The 16,126-nt window shown below is 37.0% G+C and overlaps 8 protein-coding genes and 1 pseudogene across 9 annotated transcripts, besides 2 other annotated features; 8 read left to right on the forward strand and 1 right to left on the reverse strand.

The window, feature by feature from the left end:
* Positions 1-2,889: a mobile genetic element.
* Positions 59-692, forward strand: TVAGG3_0295190 (protein of unknown function, DUF4106 family; the record flags this gene model as incomplete). The annotated part of the gene is made up of 1 exon (XM_051229254.1): positions 59-692. A coding segment is annotated over one exon (634 nt), but the record flags the coding sequence as incomplete, so codon positions are not given.
* TVAGG3_0295200 (protein of unknown function, DUF4106 family) lies at positions 1,146-1,682 on the forward strand (the record flags this gene model as incomplete). Its single annotated transcript, XM_051229255.1, has 1 exon — positions 1,146-1,682. The coding sequence occupies one exon, from the start codon at positions 1,146-1,148 to the stop codon at positions 1,680-1,682; it is 537 nt and encodes a 178-aa protein (XP_051098985.1).
* A 396-nt stretch (positions 2,890-3,285) lies between the features above and the next one.
* TVAGG3_0295210 lies at positions 3,286-4,606 on the forward strand (annotated as a pseudogene). Its single transcript has one exon. A coding segment is annotated over exon 1 (1,321 nt).
* Positions 4,607-4,978: 372 nt separating this feature from the next.
* Positions 4,979-5,955, reverse strand: TVAGG3_0295220 (WD repeat-containing protein 11 family; the record flags this gene model as incomplete). Its single annotated transcript, XM_051229256.1, has 1 exon — positions 4,979-5,955. A coding segment is annotated over one exon (977 nt), but the record flags the coding sequence as incomplete, so codon positions are not given.
* Positions 5,956-7,390: 1,435 nt separating this feature from the next.
* Positions 7,391-7,993, forward strand: TVAGG3_0295230 (protein of unknown function, DUF4106 family; the record flags this gene model as incomplete). The annotated part of the gene is made up of 1 exon (XM_051229257.1): positions 7,391-7,993. A coding segment is annotated over one exon (603 nt), but the record flags the coding sequence as incomplete, so codon positions are not given.
* Positions 7,994-9,151: 1,158 nt separating this feature from the next.
* Positions 9,152-9,722, forward strand: TVAGG3_0295240 (protein of unknown function, DUF4106 family; the record flags this gene model as incomplete). Its single annotated transcript, XM_051229258.1, has 1 exon — positions 9,152-9,722. A coding segment is annotated over one exon (571 nt), but the record flags the coding sequence as incomplete, so codon positions are not given.
* Positions 9,723-9,778: 56 nt separating this feature from the next.
* Positions 9,779-14,585: a mobile genetic element.
* TVAGG3_0295260 (protein of unknown function, DUF4106 family) lies at positions 10,901-11,749 on the forward strand (the record flags this gene model as incomplete). The annotated part of the gene is made up of 1 exon (XM_051229259.1): positions 10,901-11,749. A coding segment is annotated over one exon (849 nt), but the record flags the coding sequence as incomplete, so codon positions are not given.
* Positions 11,813-12,466, forward strand: TVAGG3_0295270 (protein of unknown function, DUF4106 family; the record flags this gene model as incomplete). Its single annotated transcript, XM_051229260.1, has 1 exon — positions 11,813-12,466. The coding sequence occupies one exon, from the start codon at positions 11,813-11,815 to the stop codon at positions 12,464-12,466; it is 654 nt and encodes a 217-aa protein (XP_051098990.1).
* Positions 12,843-13,379, forward strand: TVAGG3_0295280 (protein of unknown function, DUF4106 family; the record flags this gene model as incomplete). Its single annotated transcript, XM_051229261.1, has 1 exon — positions 12,843-13,379. The coding sequence occupies one exon, from the start codon at positions 12,843-12,845 to the stop codon at positions 13,377-13,379; it is 537 nt and encodes a 178-aa protein (XP_051098991.1).
* Positions 14,586-16,126: the final 1,541 nt, after the last annotated feature.

Genomic DNA, 16,126 nt, shown 5'->3' on the forward strand with positions numbered 1-16,126 from the left:
TAAGTTCACATGCGAAAAATTTGAATGCAAGAGAATAGAAAGCAGACTTGCAGTCTATATGTTGGACCCAGATATTTCAAATGCTTTAGCTGCCAAATATATTGCAGTTCCACTTATGTTCCCTATACACCAAATATCTGTCAAAGACTTTGCAGGTGAAGTTGGAAACCAAAGTGCTGACCCAGGTGCAAGAACAGATATTGCCTTAACAACTGCAATGAAACATGCAGATACTATGTTTGTTCTTTTCAGACGAACTATAAATGACTATTCTTGTTTCTACAACCCTGGTATTAAATATCATATAAACATAGATGGCAAATATTATCCAAGAGAAGAATATTCTACAGTTGAGGATATGAGGTCATACAACTTGACATTAGATGCTATGAACTTTAACAACAACTTCACAACAACCATTAACCCTGAAATGCAAAGTTCTATTATGCCATATGTGAAAGTATGGACCCATACAGGAGGTCAAAAAACTCAATATACAAATGGAGACCGTTCAAACTTTTGGCTTGGCATTCCATTTGCTGACTCAGAAGACTTTATGGGTGGTATTTCAACTGTTGGTACAGTTCAAATACAATATACTGGTGACAGAGACGGTCCAGATGAATTGAAAGCAAAGAAGTTTACAAAACCAATAGCACTTTTCACGGAAGATGCTCTTTTGAAAATTCGTTCGATGAAACCTGCTGGGGCTCCTCAGATTGGCATAACGACAGCTTCCATCGAGCAGATTTTGGCAGCAGGTCAGTAAGTTGTTCTTGAACTGACTTCTCTCCGTCAAATATTGACAGTACGCCAGTTTTGACATAATATTGTATTATAAACTTTCCTTTAGAAATATCTGTAAGTTTTGAAGTTATATTTTTGTCTGCTTCAAGAACTTTCACCATTTCAGTTATACCAACTTTCTTTGCTTTATGAAAATATTTAGGTTCAGCAAAGACTGCTATTCTATAACATTTTCCATTGTTTGTGTAAAGAACTATTCTGTCAATGTATTTGTATTGTTTGTGTGTGTAAACTTTGTTTTGCTTCAATTCGAAGAGATATCTGAATACGTCCATCTTTTTATTCTAAGTAAAATGTCATTTCCGAAAAATAGAAGTGTAAGTGTTTCAAAAGGTTTAATGGCGGTGGCAGATGTGAAGTTAAATTCACCAACTCAAACAAACAGTCAAAGTGTTGTTGTCAATGTCAAAGACAGAGATGTTGAAGTGGGGAAACCATACGAAGACGAAGATGGTATAACAATAGTTCCTGTAAAAGAACAACCAACATATCCTGAAGTTAGCAGAGACTTAAGTTCTGTTGCAGATATTCGAAACGACTACCAACAACTGAAAGACAAACTTAAAACTCAGGAGAAGATTTGTCAAGCTTTAAGTATAATGTTAAACTTGGTCGAACACAACCCTGTAAAAGTGAACTCATATGTCATTGCACCTCATGAAGTTTTGAAAGAACTATTGAAACTTTTGACAGAGGCAGACGATATAAACATCAAAGAAATAGAACCCGACATTAGTTGCTGTGGTGTTTCATATAATGTCATTGACAAGATATACGTTATGAAAGGAGGTGAAACGTTGAACTTAAAATATAGTTTCCCAGACGTTATAAAAATATTTGACGACCACAACATTTCATTAAAATTTATTTGCTAAGTAAATGGCAGAAGACATAATGGTTTATACTATTACGACTAAAAACCCTGAGTCATATAATTCTATAACAACAAACTTACAAAGTCCTCAAGGACGATATTGTAAACTAACCTTAAACACAATGACGACTAAAGCCTGTTTTGCTCTTTTGACACCAGAAGACTTTATTGTTGTGAATGGTAAAAAATACTCCTTTGAAGATACTTACTCAGATATACCACCAACAGGTTTTGTTGACTTATTTAATACTTTAAGGACGGGTGTAACATGTGCTGCAACTAGAGCAGGTTTCATTATGTTTGGATGTCCGACTGAGTTTACTATAAACGATATGAGTTATAATACAAAACTTATATCTGGTTTTTACTACCAACAGTTTCCTATAACAGGAAAAGGTGTCATACAAGGAATGTCTGTTCCATTGACTTTAAGCACACCAATCTTATATATTGTTTCAAACTTAGGTTCAAAGTGTTATTCGAATGTCGACAGAAACTATTATGACCAAAAGATACTTATGCGTATAAACAATACTTTCTCTGCTGGTTTGCCTATTGTTCATTCGAATGCAGAGTTTTCAGCTTTAGTAAACTCAAACACTTTAGCAAACATAAACTTAACCTTAGTTGACGCAAACTTTGTTCCTGTAAAACTTTTATGTCCTATGTATTTGTCAATGACGGCAGAAAGTTTCGAATTGGAAGATGCAACTGGTGAAAGTATTGTATTACAAGAACAACTTCAACAACAAATAGCTCAAGAACAACAAATGCTCAAATGGAACAACAAGCTCAAGAATAAAAAAATATTTTTTTTTATTTTTATAAAAAAATGTACAGAATAGATGTTTCAGATTTTTATGACTTCCAAGCATTCAGAAATATGTGTCCATTTCGAGACTATAACAAAGCAGTCGAGAATTTGAAACGTTTAGTCATTTATGTTGACTCTGCCCCAGAATGTTATGTCATGAAAGAATGGGATGTTGTCTTTAACAAACCAAGAGCAACAATAGTGTCTGAACAAGAATGTAGACAGAAACTTAAGAAAATAAAAGTTGTACAAGTTGGAAGGAAGATGTTAGATGCTTGGGATATCTTATTGTCAAAGTTAGAAGATTTTTCAGTTCGAGGTATAAAGTTCTATACACCATCTCCAAACTTCTATTCTATCTTCACTGGATATAAATACGAACAAGTAGAATGGACTTTCAAAGTTAACGCTCCAGAGGATCATAATAAGACAAAGTTACTTGTTGTTGTTGAGTTCGCCGCCAATCATAAATCCAACTTAGGTACCGGTAATGTTACATATTCTTCCACAGTCCCCACACCAGTTATCGAGAGTGTTCAATACAACGAAGGCAACGAAGTAATTTCAGGCAATCCATACACAGCCAAAATCATACTCGAAACAGGCTTAAATATTACAAAGACATATTATCTCTTTGCAACAGAAAGCGAAGCTTCCAACGCCTCTGCCACTAGCGTCGCAATATCACAAAATGTTCTCAATGCAACAGCCGTAGCAAGCGGGAACAAGAAAGAATGGACTTTCAAAGTTAACGCTCCAGAGGATCATAATAAGACAAAGTTACTTGTTGTTGTTGAGACGCCGCCATCATAAATCCAACTTAGGTACCGGTAATGTTACATATTCTTCCACAGTCCCCACACCAGTTATCGAGAGTGTTCAATACAACGATGGCAACGAAGTAATTTCAGGCAATCCATACACAGCCAAAATCATACTCGAAACAGGCTTAAATATTACAAAGACATATTATCTCTTTGCAACAGAAAGCGAAGCTTCCAACGCCTCTGCCACTAGCGTCGCAATATCACAAAATGTTCTCAATGCAACAGCCGTAGCAAGCGGGAACAAGAAAGAATGGACTTTCAAAGTTAACGCTACAAAGGATCATAATAAGACAAAGTTACTTGTTGTTGTTGAGACCGACGCCGATCATAAATCCAACTTAGGTACCGGTAATGTTACATATTCTTCCACAGTCCCCACCAGTTATCGAGAGTGTTCAATACAACGAAGGCAACGAAGTAATTTCAGGCAATCCATACACAGCCAAAATCATACTCGAAACAGGCTTAAATATTACAAAGACATATTATCTCTTTGCAACAGAAAGCGAAGCTTCCAACGCCTCTGCCACTAGCGTCGCAATATCACAAAATGTTCTCAATGCAACAGCCGTAGCAAGCGGGAACAAGAAAGAATGGACTTTCAAAGTTAACGCTACAAAGGATCATAATAAGACAAAGTTACTTGTTGTTGTTGAGACCGACGCCGATCATAAATCCAACTTAGGTACCGGTAATGTTACATATTCTCTTGGAAAGTCTCCATATTTATCTGCGGCAACTGTTGTTGCTGAAAATCATACACAACCATTCAAGGCCGGTGAATATATTCCAGTTAAAGTTACATTACAACACTTTGAGGCAAAGACAGGAAGCTTCCAATATAGATTCTATGCAGATCAGAAATGGATAGATCTCCCAGACGACAATGTAACTGAAGTAGAAACCCCATCTGCAATTAAGAAATTACATGCCGACGAAGGCAAAACATATCTACTCAACATTCCAGCTCCAAAGTATGAAGATATCAAAGAAGATGGAAAAGTTAAACTTCAAATTAGGTTAGCTGGATCCAATGTCATTGAAACGGAGGTTTCACTTCAGAAACAACAATACGTTGCACCAAGCCCTGATGATTCCAAGCCAACACCAACACCTGAAAATAGTGGACTTACTGGTGGACAGAAGGCTGGTATTGTTATTGGCGTTCTTCTTGCTGTTATTCTTATTATTCTCATCATCTACTTCGTTTTCTGCAGGAAACCATCTAAAGATAAATCATCATCTGATATCCAAGATGATTCCGGCTCCGGTGTTAATGTGTAATTTAATTTAATTAAGGATGTCAATTTGGAAGAAAAGTGAGAAAATTCCTAAAATGCTAAAAATGAATTTTCCAAACGTACTTTTTTATCTCATTTTTTTGATTTTGAAAAAAATTTGGAGAGAAGAACTCTTCGTTTTTGAATTTTGTCACGATGGTTTTAAAGTATATTATTTTTGTATATTTTGAGAGAAAATTATATTCTCCTAAAGTGAAAAAATTTTCCAAATTGCAGCTCCTTCAAAGATTTCTGAAGACTCAACGGTTAAAATTACAGTTTCTATCACAGAAGCAACGCCGAACAAATGCTTGCCACTATTGTGAACTCGCTTTTGTTGGAGAGACTCTTGAAAACTTCGACAGCTCCTCTTCTATCACCCATTCTGAACTTGAACAACAAGTTGAAAATGGCAGAAATCGGAGTATCTGCAGGAGAAAACAGAGAAGATTGAATCCTCAACGCGGAAACAACTTCTTCTTTCCCTCCAAACATGGAATGTCGTGCTTGCAACCTCGGACCTCCCAAACTACGTGAAACACACTTCCAAATAATGGAATCAGTTGGAAATCCATGGTCATTAGCTATCTCAGCTATTTGAAGTGCTTCTGACCATGTTCCTGTAGTAGGATTCGTTAATAATTGCTCACCCATAAGCTCTAACCGTTGCTGGGCGGTTTTTAGCGGTTTTAAGAGGGCAGGTGAAGTGATTCTTTTTACAGATCTCCAGTCTCTTGCAATAACGAATTTCACGGCTTCGTCATTGAGCGGGGAGACGAGGACGAGTCCATTTCCTGTTACAGCGAATGAGGAAACAGAAAAAGGACAACTTTCCACTTTTTCAAGTGAAAAACCAAATTTTCCGTCTCTCGCGTGTACGTACAATCCGCTGGATGATCTCTCGAACTCTATCCTGTCTATGTCGATGAAAGGAGAGTATGTTTGCTTCGATGTACCGAAAGCAAAGTCGTAAAACATAATTACGCCGTCTGTGTCAGCAGTTATGATGCAATCGCCTTTCCAAGCAAGACAAGTTGTCCTGGAGTTCTCCCGTGAGTTACGCAGCCTCAGAACAGGCATCTGTGCTATGCCGTTCTTGTATGTGTAGACTTGGATTTCTCCGGTAGATAATAATACGGCGAAATTGGGAGTATCGCCTTGGAAACATGTTGCTGGTATTCTGGATACTTGGACTGCAACAGCGGTGATGGATGTTTGAAGAGTCATCGGCTTTTGTTTGACATCATAAAAAATACCAAGGTCGTATTTGCCGTGGACGAAAACGCCGAGCTCCTCTGAACATATTAGGTCTGTGGCAGGGCCAAGGCGAGTGTGGATTGGAATAACTTGGCGCTTGGGAAGATTTATTGATCCACACTCGGTTTTTGAGTACCACAGAAGGACATCTTTGGTAAGGAACTTGATCTTTTCAATGGATGTGCTGGATGCAAGGTAGTTCTGTGTGTATTTCCCTTCTGAAACGTCTGCGAAAATTATCTTTCCGGTTGGAGTGCCGAAAGCAAGGATTCCGTCGTAGAAATCGTAACAGGTTGGTATCTGTGGTATAATTTGAGACTGCGCGATGACGTAAGGTATATCATCTTTTATGGCAAACATAACTAAGCCATTTGATGGAGAGAACGCGATGTATCGCTCGGGAAGTGCACGGTTACATGCAGCGGATAGTGGTAAATACTTCGATTTTAAGTCAAACAGCTCTCTTTTCAATTTTATTGTTCCTGATTTTGTAAAAATGTAGTCTTCGTTACAGATATAGATACTGAGTGACGAGTCTTGACCATAAACTGTAATTTCGTTGTCATTTGTTAAAGAAGGAAGCAGTTTATGGAAAGATGATTGGGATGATTCATCGATTACAAGATTTCGGCCAGATTTGGTCGCTATGTTAAACGTAAGTATTTTTCCTTCAAGCATAATTAATAAAATATTACTAATATGGGGATGATGTTGAATTTCTACGATTTTTTCTGATTTATCTAAAGTATGGGATTGAGATTGAGATGTTGGAGCCTGCTTGGCATTCTTTGACGTGATAATTGTAAAGGATGGACCATTAGAATATAGAATTGCAGTGAATATATCTGAACTATTAACAGCCATCCTTGTATATGTACCAGGAACATCTATCTTCCAAAGTATTCGTGAGTTTTTCGCTTGATCTTCAGCTTCATACGGCCAAAAATCGATACTATAAATTGTATTTGGTTCTGCAAAGCCTAAAACGATTTTACGGGACCATTGAAGCTCCGATACATACTGAGCTTCAGATACTTGACGAGTGATTCCGAGTGTAAGACCTGATTCACAATCCCATAACAAAACTCTTCCGCAATCGTCTGAAATTGCAAGATAAGGTAGCTCATAGTGGAATTTAAGGCAAGTTATGTTAGAATTTAGAATTTCAATGGATCATAAGAAAGAAATATCATTTTTAGTAGTTTTATAGAGATAAATTGTGCCTTTACCGGCTAATGCAAGTAGCCCACATGCTTCCCAGTCCATGCTCCCTGTGTTGAACACTTTACTAGGTGGACAAAGTGAAGCAAATCGTATCTTAGCTTTATTAAAAGGATTCGCTTGCATTTTTTTTATAAATTGATATCGTCAAAAATTTTAATTCTACAATGTTTTAAATATATTAATATTTAGTTGTACAGAATCAAATCACATCTACTTGAAAAAAAAAAGGTAGTGGGGCTTCCAGGCGCGTTGCGCCCTCTAGCCCCGAAGATGTTTAGTATAAAACCGCTTTTTAACTTCACTTAAAATGCCACGTAAGCTACGTAAGAATATACGTAAGAGGAAGGGAGCATTGAAACATCCAATAGTAAAACTGACACCACAACAACAGTTGCAACAACAAATGCTGAATGACCCCACTATGTTGCAACAAATGTCAAGCAACCCTATGCTTTTAAACCGAGTTATTGGTGCACAGAGTGGAGGTTTAAGAGCGGCACTTTTAGCGAAAATGGCAGGCTATGGTGGAGCTGCAGACGGAACAGCTTATAACCCTCAAAGTCAAATGAATTTGAGTTCACTCAAAAATCAAATAACAGATGTCAAAAAGTCAAACATAGACATACAGAAACAAATAAGTGAAAACGAAAAGAAACTAGAATATGACAGACACACAAAGAAACTCAATGAGTTAAACGTAGAGAAAAAGAAGAAAGAAGAACAACTGAAAGAACTAAGTACAGAGGAATATGCGAAAAAAGTGTCAGAAAAAGCAGCAGAAGTAGCAAAAATGGAACAAGATGTTATAAATTTGAAAAACCATACTACTCAATATAAAGTACTGAAAGATGAAGAAATAAAACAAAAAGCCCTGAAGACATATATGGATAGCGATGAGTATAAAAAAGAAGTTGAAGCAAATGTAAAGGCAGAAAAACTTTTACAGTTGCAAAACCAAACCGTACAGTATGAAAACTTAGCACAAGAAAGTAAAAATAACGACGCAGCCATGCAAAAGGCAATGAAAAGCGCAGAATATATAAAAGCTAATAATGACTGGTTAGACGCCCAAGCCAACGCTAAAGCAGCCCAACTTATAGGGTCAATAAGGACAAAAATACAAGCGGATGAAGACAGTTCAAATGAAGCTTTAACGAATGCTGACTTTAAGAACGCCTTCGAAGCTCTTCATAGTAAGGTGAAACTAGTGAACGACTTCTCATCTGGAAAGAAACTGAAGTCTGAAGGTTTCGACAAAGAGTTAAAAGAAGTAGCACAAAATATGACGAAAATAACAGATGCAGCAACGAGACAGGCAGTTCAAAGTGCCCATGACGCCGTTAGAACAGCTGTTGTGGAAAGTCAAGAAAAAGAGTTACAACAGACCAAAAGAGACCTAGTAAATGCTTTCTTAAGAACGAAAAGTCAGGTAGGACATTATGCTGCAGATGGAACATATGTGCCAGCTGGTGGAACTTATATACCAGCTGGTGGAACTTATATACTAGCTAGTGGAACTTATATACCACCAAACCCTCCAAGAGAAGCACCTGCACCAGGACTACCTAAAACATTTACATCGTCACATGGACACAGACACAGGCATGCACCAAAACCAACACAACAACAACCAACAGTTCAAAATCCAGCACCACAACAACAACAACAACCAGCACAACAACCACCTCCACAACCAGCACAGCAACCAACAGTTCAAAACCCTGCACAACAACCACCTCCACAACCAGCACAGCAACCAACAGTTCAAAACCCTGCACAACAACCACCTCCACAACCAGCACAACAACCACAAACAGAGCAAGGACATAAAAGAAGTAGAGAACAAGGAAACCAAGATTTCTTAAAAATGCTTAAGGAAGAATATGGTTACCCAGATACTCTTGACTTTAGTGACAGATATAAAGAAGCTATTAGAAAGTTCAAGGAAGGAAATACAGACCCGAACCTATTTAGCTTTATGGTTCAGCACCAAATGGGATATAATTTCAAACCTGGAAAATACAAGCTCGCTAAGGGATATGATTTAATAGCATATCATCCAAATGACATGAACGAATTTACTCCGAGATATTTGGTGTCAGAGCTAAATGACAATTCAACTCTCTTCATGAAACGCGTAAAAAATAGAGACGGAACGAAAGAAGAAAGGTTTATGAGTCCGGATGACTTAGATAGGGAACTTTTTAAAAACGGTCTCGGAATATATGAAATGCCAGCAGATGAGGTACAAGAAACTCAACAGGAAGAAGTTCAGATACAACCAGACATGGAAGAAATAGTTCAGCAACAACAGCTAGAAGAGCCTGAAGGAAACGAACAAGTCCCTCCTTTGGAAACTAACCTCACAGAACTAGATGAAGATTTGGAACAGCCGAAAAATCTTGACCCTCAACAAGAGTATGAGGTGAATATGGAATCTTTCCAAGAGTCTAAAAAAAATTCGGCTGACATAGTAGAAGAATATCGAAAAATGTTTGCCGACATACAAAAGACTCCAACATCAGATGAAAATATTCAGCATAGAATGGAAGTACTGAAAGATAATGTACGCAAATACAACAATCCTTTTTACTTACGACCATATAACGTTCAATCTTTGGCTGAACTCGGTGAAAATAAAAGGTTAAATTTCAACAAAACATATAGAAATGAAACATTGTTTAAAGTTCATTCAGAACCTAACCAATATGGAAACAAACCTACTTTTGTTTCTGCAGACTATGGAACTACAATGAGATGGGGTCATAAAGCTAATCCGGATAGGTGGTTCATAAACTTACAACCACAATTCCAAGAAGTTGTAGACGCAATGGAAGTGAATGGTGAACCAGATATAGCTGGTATTTTCAGCGCGGCTTTAATGCCATTGAAAGATATGAAAGATGCAGATATTTTGAACCAGTATGAAATGAACATGGCTGATGGAAATATAACACCTGACGTTCTAAAACATTTATCTCAAAGAACTACACAGAACCATAGAGATGGTATATTTGGTGAAGAGTTTAGAAAGACAGTTAGGGAGAGAGAAGGAAGAGAACCTATTGTACATGACCTTGCAAACGAAAGTTTACAAAATGTCATAAAAACTTACTTTGCAGACAATGAACCGAGAAGGGATGAATATTTAAGAAAACTCAAATGGACAGTACCAAATGAAATGTTAGTATTGAAAAACATGTTCCTTGACAAAATAAAACCAACTACAGAAATAAATGACGAAAGACTGAAACATTGGGTAAAAGCTTTCCCATTCACAAAAGATATTATTGGTAACATGGAAAGAAAACCAGAATGGCTACAAAAACATATATTTGGAAACGAGCTTATTCCATATGGACAAAGCTCTGATTGAAGAGCTTGAACCGGAAACTCAGGAAAGAGTCATGCAAACAATACGCGAAGACTCAAATACAAACTATGACAAAATCTTTCTAGGATATAGGTTACCTGAGATGGGCGACCAGAGCCCAAAGGCAAAAAGGACATGGGAAATTTACAACATACTAGGTGAACATGAGGCAAAGATGCAACAACTTGAAGCAGAGGGCAAGTTACCAAAAGCGACACCAAAGAAGAAGAGAAGAGTAGAACAAAGTGAAAGTAGTGAAGAAGTAACTTCATCTAGTGAAAGTAGTGGCAATGAAGGAAAAAGAAGAGTTAAAAACTCAGTCAGGAAGAAAGTAAAGCTTGGTCCGAGTGGGTTCTATTATGACATATAAATCCAACTATTCTATATTTTTACCCATATGAAATGTACGCCGCTCAGAATATAACGCCAACAGTTTTGGATGCCATGAATGGAAATGTTTCCGAATGGTATAACGAATGCGACAATGCCATTAGAAGGTCAGAAATAGTTCCTGGAACTTACGAATATACAACTGCTGTTTCTTATGGAAACGTAGGTGAGTTTGGAGAAGGTTCTTCAACAACAGTAGATATTGCTTGCGACAGGTTTCATATTATTTCTATTGACAACTCTTTCTTATACGTGGAACAAGACATTGAAATAAAACCTTCTGCCAAGTTGTCTGAAAAGAAAGGTTGCAATGGAATTTTCTATGTCGGATACCAATATGCTCCAGAAGTTTTCATGGGATATAAGATATATTCTAACTCTGACTTAGTTCAAACAGTAACATGGGCAAACTATGAATGGTTCGCTTTAAGAAACTCAGTACAACCACAAGCTAGAGAACAAACAGACCAGTATGCAACTATTGAGAAAATAAGAAGACTTGACCCTAACGTTCCAGGAGTTTATGTTAACCTTTCTGGTTCAGATGGAACTGCTGCCACTAAAGTAAAACTGAAACTTAGAGTTCCTTTGTCATCTTTCCTCATCTTCAGGTTTTTAAGATACTTGCCAAACTGGGCAGGAAAAATTTCTATCGAACTTACTCCAAGCAAAAATAACTTAGTCATTGCACCAACACAAGACCCATTCACTCTTACAGACGTAAAGGGAACAAATAAAACGTCATTCGCCGAATTTTGCAAAGACAAAGTTGACTTAGACTTTGGTTTCTCAAACCTCAACACTGAAGTAAACTATTATTTCAATGCTGCTGGAGATGCTTGGGACCCAGTTAAGTTCACATGCGAAAAATTTGAATGCAAGAGAATAGAAAGCAGACTTGCAGTCTATATGTTGGACCCAGATATTTCAAATGCTTTAGCTGCCAAATATATTGCAGTTCCACTTATGTTCCCTATACACCAAATATCTGTCAAAGACTTTGCAGGTGAAGTTGGAAACCAAAGTGCTGACCCAGGTGCAAGAACAGATATTGCCTTAACAACTGCAATGAAACATGCAGATACTATGTTTGTTCTTTTCAGACGAACTATAAATGACTATTCTTGTTTCTACAACCCTGGTATTAAATATCATATAAACATAGATGGCAAATATTATCCAAGAGAAGAATATTCTACAGTTGAGGATATGAGGTCATACAACTTGACATTAGATGCTATGAACTTTAACAACAACTTCACAACAACCATTAACCCTGAAATGCAAAGTTCTATTATGCCATATGTGAAAGTATGGACCCATACAGGAGGTCAAAAAACTCAATATACAAATGGAGACCGTTCAAACTTTTGGCTTGGCATTCCATTTGCTGACTCAGAAGACTTTATGGGTGGTATTTCAACTGTTGGTACAGTTCAAATACAATATACTGGTGACAGAGACGGTCCAGATGAATTGAAAGCAAAGAAGTTTACAAAACCAATAGCACTTTTCACGGAAGATGCTCTTTTGAAAATTCGTTCGATGAAACCTGCTGGGGCTCCTCAGATTGGCATAACGACAGCTTCCATCGAGCAGATTTTGGCAGCAGGTCAGTAAGTTGTTCTTGAACTGACTTCTCTCCGTCAAATATTGACAGTACGCCAGTTTTGACATAATATTGTATTATAAACTTTCCTTTAGAAATATCTGTAAGTTTTGAAGTTATATTTTTGTCTGCTTCAAGAACTTTCACCATTTCAGTTATACCAACTTTCTTTGCTTTATGAAAATATTTAGGTTCAGCAAAGACTGCTATTCTATAACATTTTCCATTGTTTGTGTAAAGAACTATTCTGTCAATGTATTTGTATTGTTTGTGTGTGTAAACTTTGTTTTGCTTCAATTCGAAGAGATATCTGAATACGTCCATCTTTTTATTCTAAGTAAAATGTCATTTCCGAAAAATAGAAGTGTAAGTGTTTCAAAAGGTTTAATGGCGGTGGCAGATGTGAAGTTAAATTCACCAACTCAAACAAACAGTCAAAGTGTTGTTGTCAATGTCAAAGACAGAGATGTTGAAGTGGGGAAACCATACGAAGACGAAGATGGTATAACAATAGTTCCTGTAAAAGAACAACCAACATATCCTGAAGTTAGCAGAGACTTAAGTTCTGTTGCAGATATTCGAAACGACTACCAACAACTGAAAGACAAACTTAAAACTCAGGAGAAGATTTGTCAAGCTTTAAGTATAATGTTAAACTTGGTCGAACACAACCCTGTAAAAGTGAACTCATATGTCATTGCACCTCATGAAGTTTTGAAAGAACTATTGAAACTTTTGACAGAGGCAGACGATATAAACATCAAAGAAATAGAACCCGACATTAGTTGCTGTGGTGTTTCATATAATGTCATTGACAAGATATACGTTATGAAAGGAGGTGAAACGTTGAACTTAAAATATAGTTTCCCAGACGTTATAAAAATATTTGACGACCACAACATTTCATTAAAATTTATTTGCTAAGTAAATGGCAGAAGACATAATGGTTTATACTATTACGACTAAAAACCCTGAGTCATATAATTCTATAACAACAAACTTACAAAGTCCTCAAGGACGATATTGTAAACTAACCTTAAACACAATGACGACTAAAGCCTGTTTTGCTCTTTTGACACCAGAAGACTTTATTGTTGTGAATGGTAAAAAATACTCCTTTGAAGATACTTACTCAGATATACCACCAACAGGTTTTGTTGACTTATTTAATACTTTAAGGACGGGTGTAACATGTGCTGCAACTAGAGCAGGTTTCATTATGTTTGGATGTCCGACTGAGTTTACTATAAACGATATGAGTTATAATACAAAACTTATATCTGGTTTTTACTACCAACAGTTTCCTATAACAGGAAAAGGTGTCATACAAGGAATGTCTGTTCCATTGACTTTAAGCACACCAATCTTATATATTGTTTCAAACTTAGGTTCAAAGTGTTATTCGAATGTCGACAGAAACTATTATGACCAAAAGATACTTATGCGTATAAACAATACTTTCTCTGCTGGTTTGCCTATTGTTCATTCGAATGCAGATTTTCAGCTTTAGTAAACTCAAACACTTTAGCAATAAACTTAACCTTAGTTGACGCAAACTTTGTTCCTGTAAAACTTTTATGTCCTATGTATTTGTCAATGACGGCAGAAAGTTTCGAATTGGAAGATGCAACTGGTGAAAGTATTGTATTACAAGAACAACTTCAACAACAAATAGCTCAAGAACAAACAACAAAGAACAAATGGAACAACAAGCTCAAGAATAAAAAAATATTTTTTTTTATTTTTATAAAAAAATGTACAGAATAGATGTTTCAGATTTTTATGACTTCCAAGCATTCAGAAATATGTGTCCATTTCGAGACTATAACAAAGCAGTCGAGAATTTGAAACGTTTAGTCATTTATGTTGACTCTGCCCCAGAATGTTATGTCATGAAAGAATGGGATGTTGTCTTTAACAAACCAAGAGCAACAATAGTGTCTGAACAAGAATGTAGACAGAAACTTAAGAAAATAAAAGTTGTACAAGTTGGAAGGAAGATGTTAGATGCTTGGGATATCTTATTGTCAAAGTTAGAAGATTTTTCAGTTCGAGGTATAAAGTTCTATACACCATCTCCAAACTTCTATTCTATCTTCACTGGATATAAATACGAACAAGTAGAATGGACTTTCAAAGTTAACGCTCCAGAGGATCATAATAAGACAAAGTTACTTGTTGTTGTTGAGTTCGCCGCCAATCATAAATCCAACTTAGGTACCGGTAATGTTACATATTCTTCCACAGTCCCCACACCAGTTATCGAGAGTGTTCAATACAACGAAGGCAACGAAGTAATTTCAGGCAATCCATACACAGCCAAAATCATACTCGAAACAGGCTTAAATATTACAAAGACATATTATCTCTTTGCAACAGAAAGCGAAGCTTCCAACGCCTCTGCCACTAGCGTCGCAATATCACAAAATGTTCTCAATGCAACAGCCGTAGCAAGCGGGAACAAGAAAGAATGGACTTTCAAAGTTAACGCTCCAAGGATCATAATAAGACAAAGTTACTTGTTGTTGTTGAGACCGACGCCGATCATAAATCCAACTTAGGTACCGGTAATGTTACATATTCTTCCACAGTCCCCACACCAGTTATCGAGAGTGTTCAATACAACGATGGCAACGAAGTAATTTCAGGCAATCCATACACAGCCAAAATCATACTCGAAACAGGCTTAAATATTACAAAGACATATTATCTCTTTGCAACAGAAAGCGAAGCTTCCAACGCCTCTGCCACTAGCGTCGCAATATCACAAAATGTTCTCAATGCAACAGCCGTAGCAAGCGGGAACAAGAAAGAATGGACTTTCAAAGTTAACGCTACAAAGGATCATAATAAGACAAAGTTACTTGTTGTTGTTGAGACCGACGCCGATCATAAATCCAACTTAGGTACCGGTAATGTTACATATTCTTCCACAGTCCCCACACCAGTTATCGAGAGTGTTCAATACAACGAAGGCAACGAAGTAATTTCAGGCAATCCATACACAGCCAAAATCATACTCGAAACAGGCTTAAATATTACAAAGACATATTATCTCTTTGCAACAGAAAGCGAAGCTTCCAACGCCTCTGCCACTAGCGTCGCAATATCACAAAATGTTCTCAATGCAACAGCCGTAGCAAGCGGGAACAAGAAAGAATGGACTTTCAAAGTTAACGCTACAAAGGATCATAATAAGACAAAGTTACTTGTTGTTGTTGAGACCGACGCCGATCATAAATCCAACTTAGGTACCGGTAATGTTACATATTCTCTTGGAAAGTCTCCATATTTATCTGCGGCAACTGTTGTTGCTGAAAATCATACACAACCATTCAAGGCCGGTGAATATATTCCAGTTAAAGTTACATTACAACACTTTGAGGCAAAGACAGGAAGCTTCCAATATAGATTCTATGCAGATCAGAAATGGATAGATCTCCCAGACGACAATGTAACTGAAGTAGAAACCCCATCTGCAATTAAGAAATTACATGCCGACGAAGGCAAAACATATCTACTCAACATTCCAGCTCCAAAGTATGAAGATATCAAAGAAGATGGAAAAGTTAAACTTCAAATTAGGTTAGCTGGATCCAATGTCATTGAAACGGAGGTTTCACTTCAGAAACAACAATACGTTGCACCAAGCCCTGATGATTCCAAGCCAA

Source organism: Trichomonas vaginalis, chromosome V, assembly GCF_026262505.1.
Source record: "Trichomonas vaginalis G3 chromosome V, whole genome shotgun sequence".
Lineage (NCBI taxonomy): Eukaryota > Parabasalia > Trichomonadida > Trichomonadidae > Trichomonas > Trichomonas vaginalis.